The 13,364-nt window shown below is 41.5% G+C and overlaps 1 protein-coding gene across 2 annotated transcripts; it reads left to right on the forward strand.

The window, feature by feature from the left end:
• The first annotated feature begins 777 nt into the window (after positions 1 to 777).
• On the forward strand, positions 778 to 12,718 carry TECTB (tectorin beta). Of its 2 annotated transcripts, none has more exons than XM_026117508.2 (11): positions 778 to 871; positions 1,823 to 1,911; positions 3,732 to 3,922; positions 4,377 to 4,519; positions 4,601 to 4,673; positions 7,491 to 7,594; positions 7,672 to 7,755; positions 8,559 to 8,721; positions 10,893 to 10,962; positions 11,967 to 11,999; positions 12,517 to 12,718. In XM_026117508.2, the coding sequence occupies exons 2-11, from the start codon at positions 1,836 to 1,838 to the stop codon at positions 12,567 to 12,569; spliced, it is 990 nt and encodes a 329-aa protein (XP_025973293.1). In that variant the 5' UTR covers positions 778 to 871; positions 1,823 to 1,835; the 3' UTR covers positions 12,570 to 12,718. The 2 variants fall into 2 exon arrangements, with proteins under 2 accessions (XP_025973293.1, XP_025973294.1); XM_026117509.1 differs by having other exon boundaries at positions 778 to 867.
• Positions 12,719 to 13,364: the final 646 nt, after the last annotated feature.

The raw sequence follows: 13,364 nt of genomic DNA on the forward strand, positions 1-13,364 counted from the left end.
GTCATATGAAGAGCAAACTGTTTTGAGCTTTCTGTAGAAAGGGGAATTTTACATATTCTGCAGTGTGACATTTAATGGATATTATATAGTTTTATATACACACAGCATTATGCATTGTATGGCATAATTATATAGTATAATATTTAGGCTTATGGAAAATCCTACCTACATTCCATATTCAGATTACATTCCTGTGAACTTATAGAAAAAATAAGTAGATAAAACAACACCCAAAGTTGGCATATGATCTGTTGAAATTATTTCTGTCTACTTACTTGCATGGCACGAAAGGGTGAGACTGTCAATAAAACACTCAAGACAGATATCTAATTCCTATAAATTTTCACTGTGAGCTGAGCACATAATTCTCTCAGGTACATTTAAGAGACACATCCTGTGAGAGTTCAATTGAATTTACTTGTAATACAAAAGAATCTGTTTATAATTAAGCTGAATTCTGGAAGGCACCTGTTGCCTCGCAAAAATGTTATGTTTTCCAAATTAACTTGTAAAACAAAAAAATTTGTGCCAGTTATATACCCTCAGCAGATTTCTGTCCAGTTATTTTCAAGGCCATCAAAAAACACCATAGAAAGGGTTTTAAAAAAATCAAATAGCAGCAAAACAGTCTCATCTAGAGCAGAGGAACTGTTTTTCTACAGCTCTTTTTTTTTCCTCCCACACTGGACAATACTGGTGGGTTGAGATTTAACCAGAGATGGGCTCCTTTTACAAGATTGCTTATATAAAGTGAAGATAAAACCAGCTGGGTTCATTTGAAAGAAGGACATCTTGGGAAGAGCCAATACGCAGCTACTGGAATAAGACCGGAATGAAAATCTGAAATACTTAGCCCGTTCCTGTCCTGTAGGTATTATACTTAACTTCTCATAGAATGCATAGGATTATAACAAGAAGGAACCATCACTGAAATGTATGAGTTTTTATATATATTTGTGTGTGTGTATGTGTGTGTATGTGTACATACATACATATGTATATATATTTTTTAAATCAAGGCTGAGTGAAAATGTTGAAATGGATTCTTTTTGTTGGAAATACTCAATCGAGAAGATTTTTTTTCTTCACCTGGGCACAGGTCTCGCTAAATTTTATATATATAATTTTACCTCTGACAGTCTTCTCAATTATGTGTACCTGAGGGCAAACACTGAAGAGTGTCTTGTAAGGAAAAGCCATGAGAACTCCAGCCCCAATCATGCAAGCTGTTCTTTGTTGGAACATGTTTCTACCCATGGGAAACAGCTTGCAGGTTTGAGGCCTGCAGTTGAAATGTAAATTACTGTTACATATGCTTACTCTGAAAACTCAAAGTTTAGCAGTAGAGATTACATCATTTACCAGAACTGATCTACACAAAATTAAGATTATATAGATCAGGATAGCCAAAGAATAGTTTCAGCATTAAATTAATAAGCAAAGTATGTTACTTACATGATATTTTGTCTAATTATTCCTCTTGTCTTTTTTCAGCTTCCGTTGTTTCCATTTCATTTAGATATATTAACCCCTTAAAGTTTAGACTCTATAAGAGCAAAAAAATCCTAAAATAACTCAAAGCTACCACTCAGCTGAAATAGTAAAATTGTCACAATAGTGACATAGAGAAAATAGTGGTCTTCCATAAACACGTCCTGTAGATGGAATTCATTTGGATGAAAGAGTATCAGTGATGTTATTCGTTTCTCTCTGCAAGAATAACATGTTAAACAGTAGCTACAGCTCCAGGTTTGCAGTGAATGGATTTTTTTTTCTTTCCAATTTTGAAGACAAATTCAGCTTTTATTCCCTGTGTCTCCAGATTGTTGCAAGAAATGGTGACTCTTACTATTTATCTGCTGGTCATCTTGGCTCAAGCTCTTGCAGGGCCTTGCAATCCAAATAAAGCAGGTAAAATAACTTAATTTTAGTCTCCTATGATCTTCTCTTATAATTAAACTGCAAGGGAGTTTCTGTCTTTTTAAGAGTGGAAAGATTTTTCTTCATAGAGATAAACTGTGGGTTTTGGAGAGCTAATCCTTGCATATCTTATATTGATCTGACTGTTTTCAACTAGCACAGAAAAGCAAGCACCACTAAGATCCTAGCCATACAAAGAGTAAGGCATATGCCTAACTTTCTGTGATAATCACAGTGCATAGTTATGCCTGGATCCCGCTTGTGCCTAAGATGGAAAAGAAAATAGCAGTAATTAGAAATTATCCACAATAGCAAAGGCTAGATGTTGCAGATCTCTGCTGCCCAAGCTGGACTTTGACTGCAATCAGATGACTAGCGTTGAATGAATGTGCTGCACTGGACTCCTGAACCACACTGCTATATCACAAAAATCATGGAAGTTAAGGCCCTAATTGCACACAAATGTTTGAGTAGGAACCCAAATGATCTGGTGCCAGACAGAACTGTAATTTAGAATACAATAGGAAACATGCTCTAGAAATGAGTTGAAATACTTTTCAGTACAGAGTGTGTGCTTTGTACGTGCATGGCATGTGTGTATAAAATAGCTGGTGAGCATTACTGACAGAAATTTCAGGGGATATCTTAACTATTTGGCTCTCTAGCCATTCATGCCAGTATCTTCACTTGCACAGGCAGTTTCTCTGAATGCAGCGGAGTTGTAAAGTCACTGGTAGTGCAGATCTGACCATCAACACAAGCAGAACCAGCCTGCGTCATGAAGGTTTGTTGATCAGAAAGGAGTGAATCGTTAGGGTCCCCTATTTATCTTTCCCTACATATTCCCTAGCCTCCAGCAGACATGAAAAGACTGGAAAATCAGGCTTTTATCACAAAAATGAGAGTGTTGGGTTTATTTAAATAAATAATTAAATGATTTTGGGCAGGGTATTTTTTTGTGACTGTAGTAATTGGTATTTTTTGAGTAATTTTTCTCAATTTTCAGTTCACTAATAATTAGTCTGTATTTTGCCCTTTAAATTCATATCAGACAATAAAATTTGCACTGACTGGTTCTCTTTGAAAAAGGTCCAAATTCCTCTGGTATCGCAAAGCAAGCAGCCTATAGGTTATGATGTTCAGTATTCATGGCTGTATTAACAACAGCTGTGTTTGGAAACACACTGCATTGCTATTAACTATCACACTATTAACAGAGCTCAACTTTTCATTTCATTCTTTATCTTAACTTTCAGTTTGAAAATTGTAACAATTCTGTTTGTATTGGCACTGGAATACTAGTGCAAGCAAGGGAAGGCAAGAATATATATTGTGGCCCAGATCTAACACTGCTACAAATAGATGCAGACCTACTGAACAAACAACTACAACAATAATATTTTTTACAGAGTCAGTGATACTATACCAACAGAAACTAGCTTTGCAATGCAATCTAATATGTCGTACTTCAGTGCAGCAATATTTCACTTCAGATTTCTCACCAGTTTCTTTGCTCTTTGAACAGCTATTCTAAAAAGATTAAAAATTTGCATGAAGTTCTGGTTAACAAAAAGGCAAGGAAATTTTAACAAAAATTCTGTCTCTCCAGAGACAGAATTGAACAACCCAAAGGTCAGTCCTGTGCAGCACACTACAGTCCTGATTCCCCACTTGCACACATTAGGGGACCTTCCAGCACGTACTCCTGCTCACAGAAGTTTAATTCCATTAGAAAGTAGGTGTGCAAGCCAGTCTCTTTGAAAGAAAAATGCCACATGAATATCTCTGTAGGTGTGTTATTTTCCTTTCAGATGTAATTCTGGTATATTGCTATCCTAAAAGCATCATCACAAAAATTCCGGAGTGTCCTTATGGATGGGAGGTTAATCAGTTGGCACTTGGAGGCATTTGCTACAATGGCATCCATGATTCAGGATATTACCAATTCACAATTCCAGACTTGTCTCCTAAAAACAAGTCATACTGTGGGACGCAGTCAGAGGTAAGATTATCAAGGTCAACATTTCAGAAAGATTGTAGCAACGCAATAGTCTGAGCTGGACTCACAAATCAGATGAACTTGCCTGAAAGAATCCCATTTGCTTCAGCAAACTTGGAGTAGTAAATACTGCTGAAAAGTAGAGGCAAACACCAGTATCAGGGCTCATTTACATTTGGGGGAAAGGAGGAATCAAATCGTCCTGCTTTGCACCTACAGGCAAAATACCCCCTGGCTTAGTGATATTAGGTCTGAATGTTGGTCCTCCATTTGCACATACCTGTATTACACAGAACATACATGTAGAGTAGGCAGCACAGGGTATAAAGAGCTACAAAACCATATTTTCTCGGGGATGGTGTTTTGTCACCACATTGAATCTTCATGTTTCAAAGTACTGAGTTGTTTCTGATGCCTCAAATACTCACAGCATACATTTCTGTCTCACCATCTACAGTTTAAGAATCCCGTCTATCACTTCTATAACTCCATTGTGTCCAATGACTCCTCAGTAATTGTGAAGAGCCAACCTGTGAATTACTCATTCACCTGCACATACAATGCAAACTACTTGGTGAACCAGGCTGCCTTCGATCAAAGGTAAGTCCTGTTCTTGGAGTGAGCCTCATCTCATTTTCAACACCGTGTTTCACTTGTACAGAAACTTTCTTATGTTCCTAGGGTGGCCACTGTACACGTGAAGAATGGGAGCTCTGGTTCATTTGAAAGTCAGTTATCCCTCAACTTCTACTCTGTAAGTGCCCTTTGTCATTCAGTTTTTCCCCTTCACCTTCTCTTGACTTCCTAGCCATCAGGGAAACCTAGACTAAGAGCTGGAAAAAAGGGCTGCTGCTTCTGAGTTTTCTATGTCATGGAGCACATTACTAGCATGTAGCAGCTAATTATGGTGAGATTCATGGGGGTCCGTATTTCTACCGATTAACAGAGATGTCCTTAAACCAAACAGAGCAGACATGCCATTTGTTCTTTTGATTCCTCCAAATGAGGCAGATTGCTGAGCAGTGCATTTCTAACATGCTGACAGGTTTTGTGAGAAAAAGTAAAACCTTGTTTGTAGTTCCACTCAAAGAGGAGCATGAATCTTCAGGCACCACTGCTATGACATAGTCTCAATGAATATAGAAAAGCTCCACGCATTTCTCTTGCAGTTCGCTTCCTTGTCCTATCAGCTGACAGATATTTCATGTTCCCCAGAGATCTTTAGGTCATGCTGGAATTTTGCTTCCAACACTTGTCCCTGATCTTTTGAAACATCAACTTCCTTCCCACGGCTTCTTTGTCCTGCTGGAGCAGCCAGCACCTGATCCTTAAGTCTTTTTTCCAAAGCACAGTCAAGAGTACCAAAGCAGCCTCTCTATTTTACTTCAACTAGAAAAAAGCACAACTAGTAACATACCACTTTAAATTTATAGACCAGGTGTAGAGAGTATTTAGCACAGGGTGGATAGATGGAAATCTCCCCCACATACATCCCCCCCTCGGATTTAGGGCATCAGCTGATCACTGAACGCTTTGGCAGCCTTTGGTGCTTCCATGCGCTCATTATTTCTGATATATGGCACACAGGTTGGATATAGTAAAGAAAGGTCCCAGTAGGTACCACACTGCTGCTGTCAACTCATGACTGAATGACTGCAAAAATAACTCATGGACATTGAACAATGGATCTCTGGTACTCTTTTTTAGCCAAATGACTGTTTTTTTCCTGGGGCTCCCAAGAGTCAAGGGGAGAGGGGCTAAACTTCATATAATACACTCACCCACTAAGCATAAGCTTGTTATGCATAACAAGCTCAAAATGCTAACAGGCCACTCCTTTATTTCATTCCTGTTTTCATTGGTGAGAAAATGACAGTTTTGATTAAACTTTTTTTCCCCTGACAAAATGGAAACAAAGGATTTTTTTTGCCTTGCCATTCACCTCTGCTGCTGCCTGGTACAGCCTCATGGCAGCCACAGTGCCAGGTGCTTGGTATGCCCATTTCTTCATCGGGAACCAGCACCCAAGCTGCATCGCACCGCAGTGACCACTTCAGTCACGCCTGTGCTTTAGTCTGTGACACACCAGTAACAGCAAAGGACTGTGATGTAGCATCAGGGATGGAGACTGAAGGGAAATCAGACCTTCAACTCTGAAACTTGTTAGGGAGAAAAGAAAGATACTACTGTAAAACAGTGTAGACTGATGGAGTTTGGCAAAAGAAGCAATATACCAGATTCAGCTCATTTTAGCAAAAGGATTGATAAGAGTCTTGCGACAGTACTTCTGTAGTGATTCCTGTGCCAGCATCTCAAATTGCAGGTTGAGTTATGCCCTGTTTTCTTTAAACGCGATAGCCATCTCAGGATAAAATAATCAAGTGCTTCCCAGGCCTGTCAGGATGGCCAGCAAACAATGCTGGCTAAGGAAGGCTTCCCCGCAGCACGGGGCAGTACAAACGCTCCACTTTCCCTTCGAGTTTCTGATGAACACTGCTAGCTCTGTAAGAGAGAGAGGCTGGAGAGCAGGAACCGCCCCGTTCAGCAGGTGCCAGCCTCCTGTCTGAAGCTGTGGAGCTCACCTCGGCACTTTCCTTTGGGAGAAATCTTTGCTTAAATCAGAATTCCTCAGTGCACTAACAACCACATATCAGTAACCTAAACACAGCCTTCAACCTTAACTTCAGTGCATCCAATCTGTCAGAGGTTACAATACGAATAACGTAGCAGCTCACAGCCACCTCTCCACGTCGAAGAACATAAGAAAAATAGTACTCAGGTAGCTGAGAAAACACATCAGGGAAAGATAGTCTAAGAGCTCTGGAGAGATCTGGGACTATGCTTACCCAAATCCTGCTGCATAGATTTAACTGAGTAGACAAATGCTATGACTAAGCACATTACACTTTATATAGTTCTGGTGCTATTTTTGTTCAGATCTGATGCAATAAAAAGGAGCATGATTTAAGGTAGGCACTTTTATCGGAGTATTTGTAACCAAACCTTCTCAGCTAAACAACACACATTGCACAAGTTTAGTGGGCTGGCTCTTTTTACTCAATGTATGACTGGCTGGCAGAGCCATGTTCTGCTCAGCTCTCACCACGCTGGCCGTCACCACCAGTATAAATCACAGATGGTTGGGGGGGTTATTTCCACTTCTCTTCACTCCTTTTGACCCTCACACAGCTATCTCCCCACCCCACTCCCACTTCATACACTCATCTCCAGCCTCTCCCTCCTGTCTGCTTCCCCTATCACCTCTAGTGTACTGGAGGCGACAGCAAGCTCACTTTCTGCTCATGTGCTGGGATACAACATGCCCCACGGCCCACAAGGCATCAACTTCTGTCATTTATAACCATTATAAGCCAAGCATTAACAAAAAATATTTTCTAAAACCACACTGGGCTTGCAATAGCCCTGCTATCAAGCCCAGATTGTGGAGCCTGCAGGTAGTAAGGACTCAGACTTTTGGACTACATCTCTCCAAAGCTATCTGAAGTTGCCACATGCCTTTGCTTTGCATGTTGCTAGTAATCCACAATACTTTTCTCTTTCTCTTTCAAAGAATGCCAAGTTCTCAAGTATAAAAGAAGCCCCTTTCATCGTTGAAACATCAGATATTGGCTCTGACATATTTGCTGGAGTGGAAGCTAAGGGCTTAAGCGACAGGTAGGCAAGGGAGGGAGTAATAATTAATAAGCAGGCAATCAGGACATTACTTGCTGATCTGGGGTTTGTCTCCTCAGGTTCAAAGTTGTTCTCAACAACTGTTGGGCAACTCCCTCCTCGGAGTATTTCTACCAGATCCAGTGGCCTCTGATCACCAAGGGGTAGGTCCTGGTGGGAGCCGGGGGAGCACCTCCAGCATGGCCCAGCCCCAGGGCACCCATGATGATACGGTGCAGTAGGATTATCCCAAGGCTTCTCAGCAAACACAAGCCTGACTGTGTATTTCCACCCCAGGTTGGAGGGGTTGGGCCACCCCAGCCACCTGAGAGGAGGGCAGAAAGGCAGAACACAGATGAGAAGGCAAAACCACTGCTGTTCATGCCAACAGGGGAAGGGGCAAGTGTGGTAACTGGTGCTCTGAGGAGCACCTCACTTTCCAGCAGTAGTGTTGGCCCCACTGTCCCTGCCTTCTTCTTCCGCCCTGACAGCAGTAACCACCCAGGCTTTTCAGACTGCTGGAACAGGCCAATTTGTTCAGCTCAGCTGTCTGCTACCCTGGGTTACTGCCTACTTTGCCCCAATGTACAGCAGGCCCTGTGTTATGGTATTAGCATCTGTAGTCACAAAAGCAGAGGAAGAAAGCAAGAGTACTCTGAATTCTGGTATTTTGGTTTAAAAGTAGGTAACTCCCTGCAAATTAACCATAGGCTTTGAGAGTGCCTGAAAGGCCTTGCTGACCTTTTAATGCTTGTAAAATCAGCCAAATTCCAACAACAGGTTGTGATCTTTGCAGTCACAGTTATCTTCCAGGACCCCGATTGTTTCCCCAGCAGTCAAGAGCAGAAACTGGACCACAGCAGGGTCCTGCAAATACCTCCATTAGAGGAGACTAGTTACTGAACCTCAGGAGACTAGTCACTGAAGCCATGTGTGCCCTTACACTGCTTCTCCATACACAACACAGGTGTGCCACAGACAACTCTATCCTCGTGCATGAGAACGGGAAAACAAGCCGGGCTACGTTCCAGTTTAATGCTTTCCGTTTCCGTAACATCCCCAAGCTGTCCAAGGTCTGGCTGCACTGTGAGACCCACGTCTGTGACAGCGAGAAGTTCTCCTGCCCTGTGGTAAGGCCTCTCTCCAAGAGAAACACCAGGCACTAAATTTAGATAGAGGTGTAGAGAACCTACCTCAGGTTTGCCGTACGTGGAGCCAGGGCTCGAACGAAGTGCAAGAGCTTTCACTAGAGGGAGCTGGCACGATGCACTAATCCGAGTGGCCACTCCTGCACCCTGACCGCTGTCACGCCATGGGTGCTATAGGCAACATTGAGTAATTTGTTTAAACATATTGAGAAATACCGTAGCCATTTAAAAATCCAGTTTTTGTCAATATTCCTGGCTAGAATCCTATTTACCAAACAAGTTACACTTAAAAAACTGAAAAAAGGAGGAAGTAGAGCTGTTACCATTTTACCAAATATTTCAGTGGTAAGGGCACCCTGGGGGCAGTGGGAGAACCTGGCTCAAGGCTCTCCTCTACTTGAATGAAACCTACCCAGCCCTCATTCCCAGTCAAAAGCCTCTCCCCTATACAATAGCTCTGCAGTAAATTACTGCTCTTGGAGCTGTCCTGTTCTGCATAAAATACATAATTTGCACTGGAGCAGGAACTGAGATCAAGGAGCAGGCTACTATGACCTTAGGGGGGAATAAGAGAGGAAGTGCTATACAGATGTGCTGTTTAACATGGGGAAGTGTGCACTGACTGCACCAACTGATGTGGGGGTAAGGGTTACCAAAATGTCTTTCTTTAAAGACTTCTCTTTCCCTCCTTCAGTAAATCAGAGAGTCACTATTCTTTTCCTGTCTCACCCAATGAACATGTCATTGCTATAAAGTGGATTTTATTTATTGTGAAATGAAAGCTCAAAGTACTCCCTTGCCTACACACACACACACACACACACACACACACACACACACACACACAGAGTCACTTCAACAATATTTCTTGCTGAAGGACAGGAAGAATCACTCTTGGTCAAACCAGCTTTTTTTCTAAATGCTGTCTCGGTTCAGGAGCCAAATTAAAGATAGCAGTTTTTTACCCGGCCCCAGCACTACACAGGGGGGACTGATTTGCACAAAAATGGCAAGTCTGATACAACACATTGCTAGAAATTTTAAGTTTCAACTGCAAAAGAAAAAAATGCTGGGTGTAGGTATTTCTTTGTTTAAGATTTTTTTCAACTTTTTATTCAGCCACAGGTGACAGTTAAAAGAAACAGAATAGAAAAGAATTTTAAAGCTACTGAAAAATGTACATGAACCTATTTAAAAGACTGTTGCTTTTTTCCAAGCCAACACTAGAATGCAACTTCTGAGACTATGACTCATTACCCGTAGCTAAGACCAAGCATGGTTTCCTCTTGGTACTCCATATCTGCCTTTTTCACTGTGCTGCCAGATATCTACATCCTCCTTACAGACACAGGATGAAATTCCCTCCTTGATCTTCAGCATAGAACAATTGCTTAATCAGTGTAACATCCCTGAAGCCCACTTCCAACCCAGAAATCCAGACGGGGGTCTGCTGCAATTAAGTCCCAACCAAGCTGGGGATCCATGCTTACAAGCAATGCATTATTCCTGGAACGAGAGTTACCACACGCTGAGTATGTAAAAATGCTCACAGCTGGGCATCTGGAAAGGTCAGGGAATGGACAAGGACCTTTAATGTATAGAGCACTGCCTCCAATACAGCCCTTGTCAGTTGTGACAGGAGTCATTAGTGCTGAATGTGAGATGATAAATATGGAAGGGATTTGGTGCTTCCTGTTCCTGCCTTGCAGGCAACAATTATAACTTGCAATAAATAACAACAGAAGTCTTCCTAGAGGTCATGGATTAAGTAGATGGAGCTCAGCTACCCCCTTCCTCCTTGACAGGAGGTTTCAGGCAGTGTGGAAAGGGCAGGCCAGGAGGACCTGTGATTAGTAAGCAAACACCCATCTGGATTTCTGCCATCTCAGAACTGAAAAGAGCACTTACACTGACAGCCACTGTAAAAGTTGTGGCACACAAAAATCCTCAGAAAACACACAGTAAAGATTCTCCTTCAAAAGGAACCTCTCCTGCATCAAAAGAACTCCAATAATTACAGCAATAATTGGACGTGCATGGACAGAAAACATGCAGCAAAACTGACACAGATTTCATTTCCTTGGCTGGAAACAGAGTTGGTTTGGGGGGGTTTTTTGGTAGAAAATGCATGGTTTTCTCTCTGATCTCTCGAGACATGTGAAAAACGAAAATGGCGCATGGAACAAACAGGAGGTGTTTTAATGGCAGAGCTCGCTGTACGCAGTAAGTGATCAGGTTTCCAGGTTTTCTTCCTCCCTTTCAGAAGCAATGAATCCAGGAGCAGTCAGTGGCTTGGAGTGCAGGAGCGAGTCTGGGGAGCAGAGCTACTCTCTCAAAGCCACTTCCCCCCTCCACGACACTAGGAAGAGGTCTTGAATAGAAGTTGGTTTCTTCCAGATTCAGGGCTCTGACAGAAGTGACACACTCATCATTTACAGAGTGAATTAACACACCCATTTGGCATTAATAGTAAAGGGACAAACCACTTGCACATCAAGTTAGCAATCTAAACTCTGCTTACCTGCATTTGACTTCAGCAATAGTCCAGACAAGCTCTGACAGGGTGCACATGAGTGGGGGAGAGATCAGGCTTACAAACAGGGGGAGAGATCAGGCTTAGAAACAGCAGGAAAGCTGTACAGATGATTTATGCTATTAGTCAGTACTTCAGTGTAACCCTACATCTAGTAAGTTTACTTGTCATGTCCATCCCTCCAGATATACCCACACACTGAACTGTCATCTGTTTTTCTCCTTAAAATGCAAAACCTTTTTCCTCTGACTACTGCCTCCTGGAGGCATCAGAAATTTCTCCCTGAGTTGGTTCAGTTCTGCAGGTCCAGCAAATCTGCTGAAACGGATCCTTTGAACAAGGTATGCCTGAATCACATTTTCACTAAAGCCGTTTATACTGGTTTATCAGTTACATCCACACCAATCTGGAAGCCCCTTCATAATTCCAAATACAAATAGTGCAGCATTATTGCAAATGAATATTTTCCATTGCACCAGCAAAACTCAATTGATTTCAGCAGATAAAAGAACTGAGGATCCTTTTATAACTTCAGGTTCACAAAGCAGACAGTAAAGCCAAGAGACAAAAATATCCAGAACTTCAAAATGTGGCAAGTGTTATCTATTCTGCTCTTACAAAGCACACTGGTGCACTTTGCCCTATTTTAAACATGCCATCCAAATGTTCTCTCTTTTTCTCTTATTTTATACAGGCAAAGGTTTATCCAGTTTTTACACTTTCTCAGGTAAACAGCAAAATATGACAATCAAAATATCAATCCCAAATTTGCATCTTAAGTGACTCCGTCAACATGAAAATCCATAGCTCAAAGAAAAACGTGATAAAATCAGTAAATTGGACAGAAGTAGAAACACTGAAAAATCAAATCTTATTTCTCAACATTATACACTTGTTTCCCTCCTCCTGGCACATGGACAATGAAACCATACCAATAATTTTCAATATTGAACATCACTTCTGCTCATATTTTCACACACTTCCAACCCTAGAGAGGAATATTTCGATGAACAAGAAAAAGAAACAAATATGTTTCACCAGGTTAGCAGAGGCGTCCTGAAAACATTTCTATTTGGAGAGGGTTTGCAAAAGCTCTTTCAAAGTCTGTTTTTTAAAACTTGATATGCTGACAGAGCCACATTAGGGAAACAATTACATTGATGGGGATGGGAAGAGAACAAGAACAGAACATGAAAGGTAGCTGACAGTGAAGTACTTGCATTTATTCTGCGTTTCTCTTGCAGATATCATCTTCCACCTGCTCTTCATGATTGGATTCTGTGCTGTGTCATTATAAAATACAGCCCAGCTGTGTTTCGTAACTTTTATCAATCCTCTTTGGAACTGGACTTCTTTACTAAAGATGTTTATTTTACAGAGGAAAAAAGAAAACCACAGAAAATCCTTGTGCACCATTTTACCAGATAAATAAAATATTCCATGAGCTTTGTGCCTACAATATTGGGGAATCCAAAGGCAAATTTGCCGTTCCCATGTCCCTGCAGGTATTTTGTACCAGTGAAAACCCAAGGGTTATATATTCTACTGATGCCTACTTTTTAAAGTGTTTTGATGCCAACAGTACTTGTTTCTATAAGAAACATAGGGATACGCAAACTCAGTATTTTCCAAGGCCAAATTTCCCTTTAGGGTCCCCTTCCCTGTCAGCCTCCCCATGTGCTGCAGAACTCCTTGCTAGGCCTGGTCCTGTAAGGCCCTGAACACTTCAGCTTGATCTGTGCAGCCTTTGAGGATAGGTTTACCTTGGGCAATTTGTCCCTTTGAAGCAAATCAGACTTTTCATGTGCAAAGTGCTTCAGTGGATCAGATCTGCACTTCCAGGATCTATCCATTATACATTTTGTGCACTTTTCCCCTCTTTATTCCGTTGAGCTCACCAGGAACGTATCATGGAAAATGCAGCATAGTCTCAAGCAAAGAACAGTAGGGTCCACAAAACTTGGCTCTACAAAATAGAAAATTAACATAATTTACCCGGGACCATGTAGAAATAGATTTCACTGTCAGAAGGAACAAGGTGGAAATTTAGTACTTCCGTAAGAACCGATCTCCACCATCCAGGCTAAAGAAA

Source organism: Dromaius novaehollandiae, chromosome 6 (genome assembly GCF_036370855.1).
Source record: "Dromaius novaehollandiae isolate bDroNov1 chromosome 6, bDroNov1.hap1, whole genome shotgun sequence".
NCBI lineage: Eukaryota > Metazoa > Chordata > Aves > Casuariiformes > Dromaiidae > Dromaius > Dromaius novaehollandiae.

Coding starts and splice junctions, on each gene's coding strand:
- TECTB (XM_026117508.2), top strand. CDS start 1,836: ATGGTGACTCTTACTATTTATCTGCTGGTCATCTTGGCTCAAGCTCTT. Junction 4,674..7,490: donor TATCCCTCAACTTCTACTCT/GTAAGTGCCCTT, acceptor TCTCTTTCAAAG/AATGCCAAGTTCTCAAGTAT. Junction 12,000..12,516: donor CAGTTTTTACACTTTCTCAG/GTAAACAGCAAA, acceptor TTTCTCTTGCAG/ATATCATCTTCCACCTGCTC.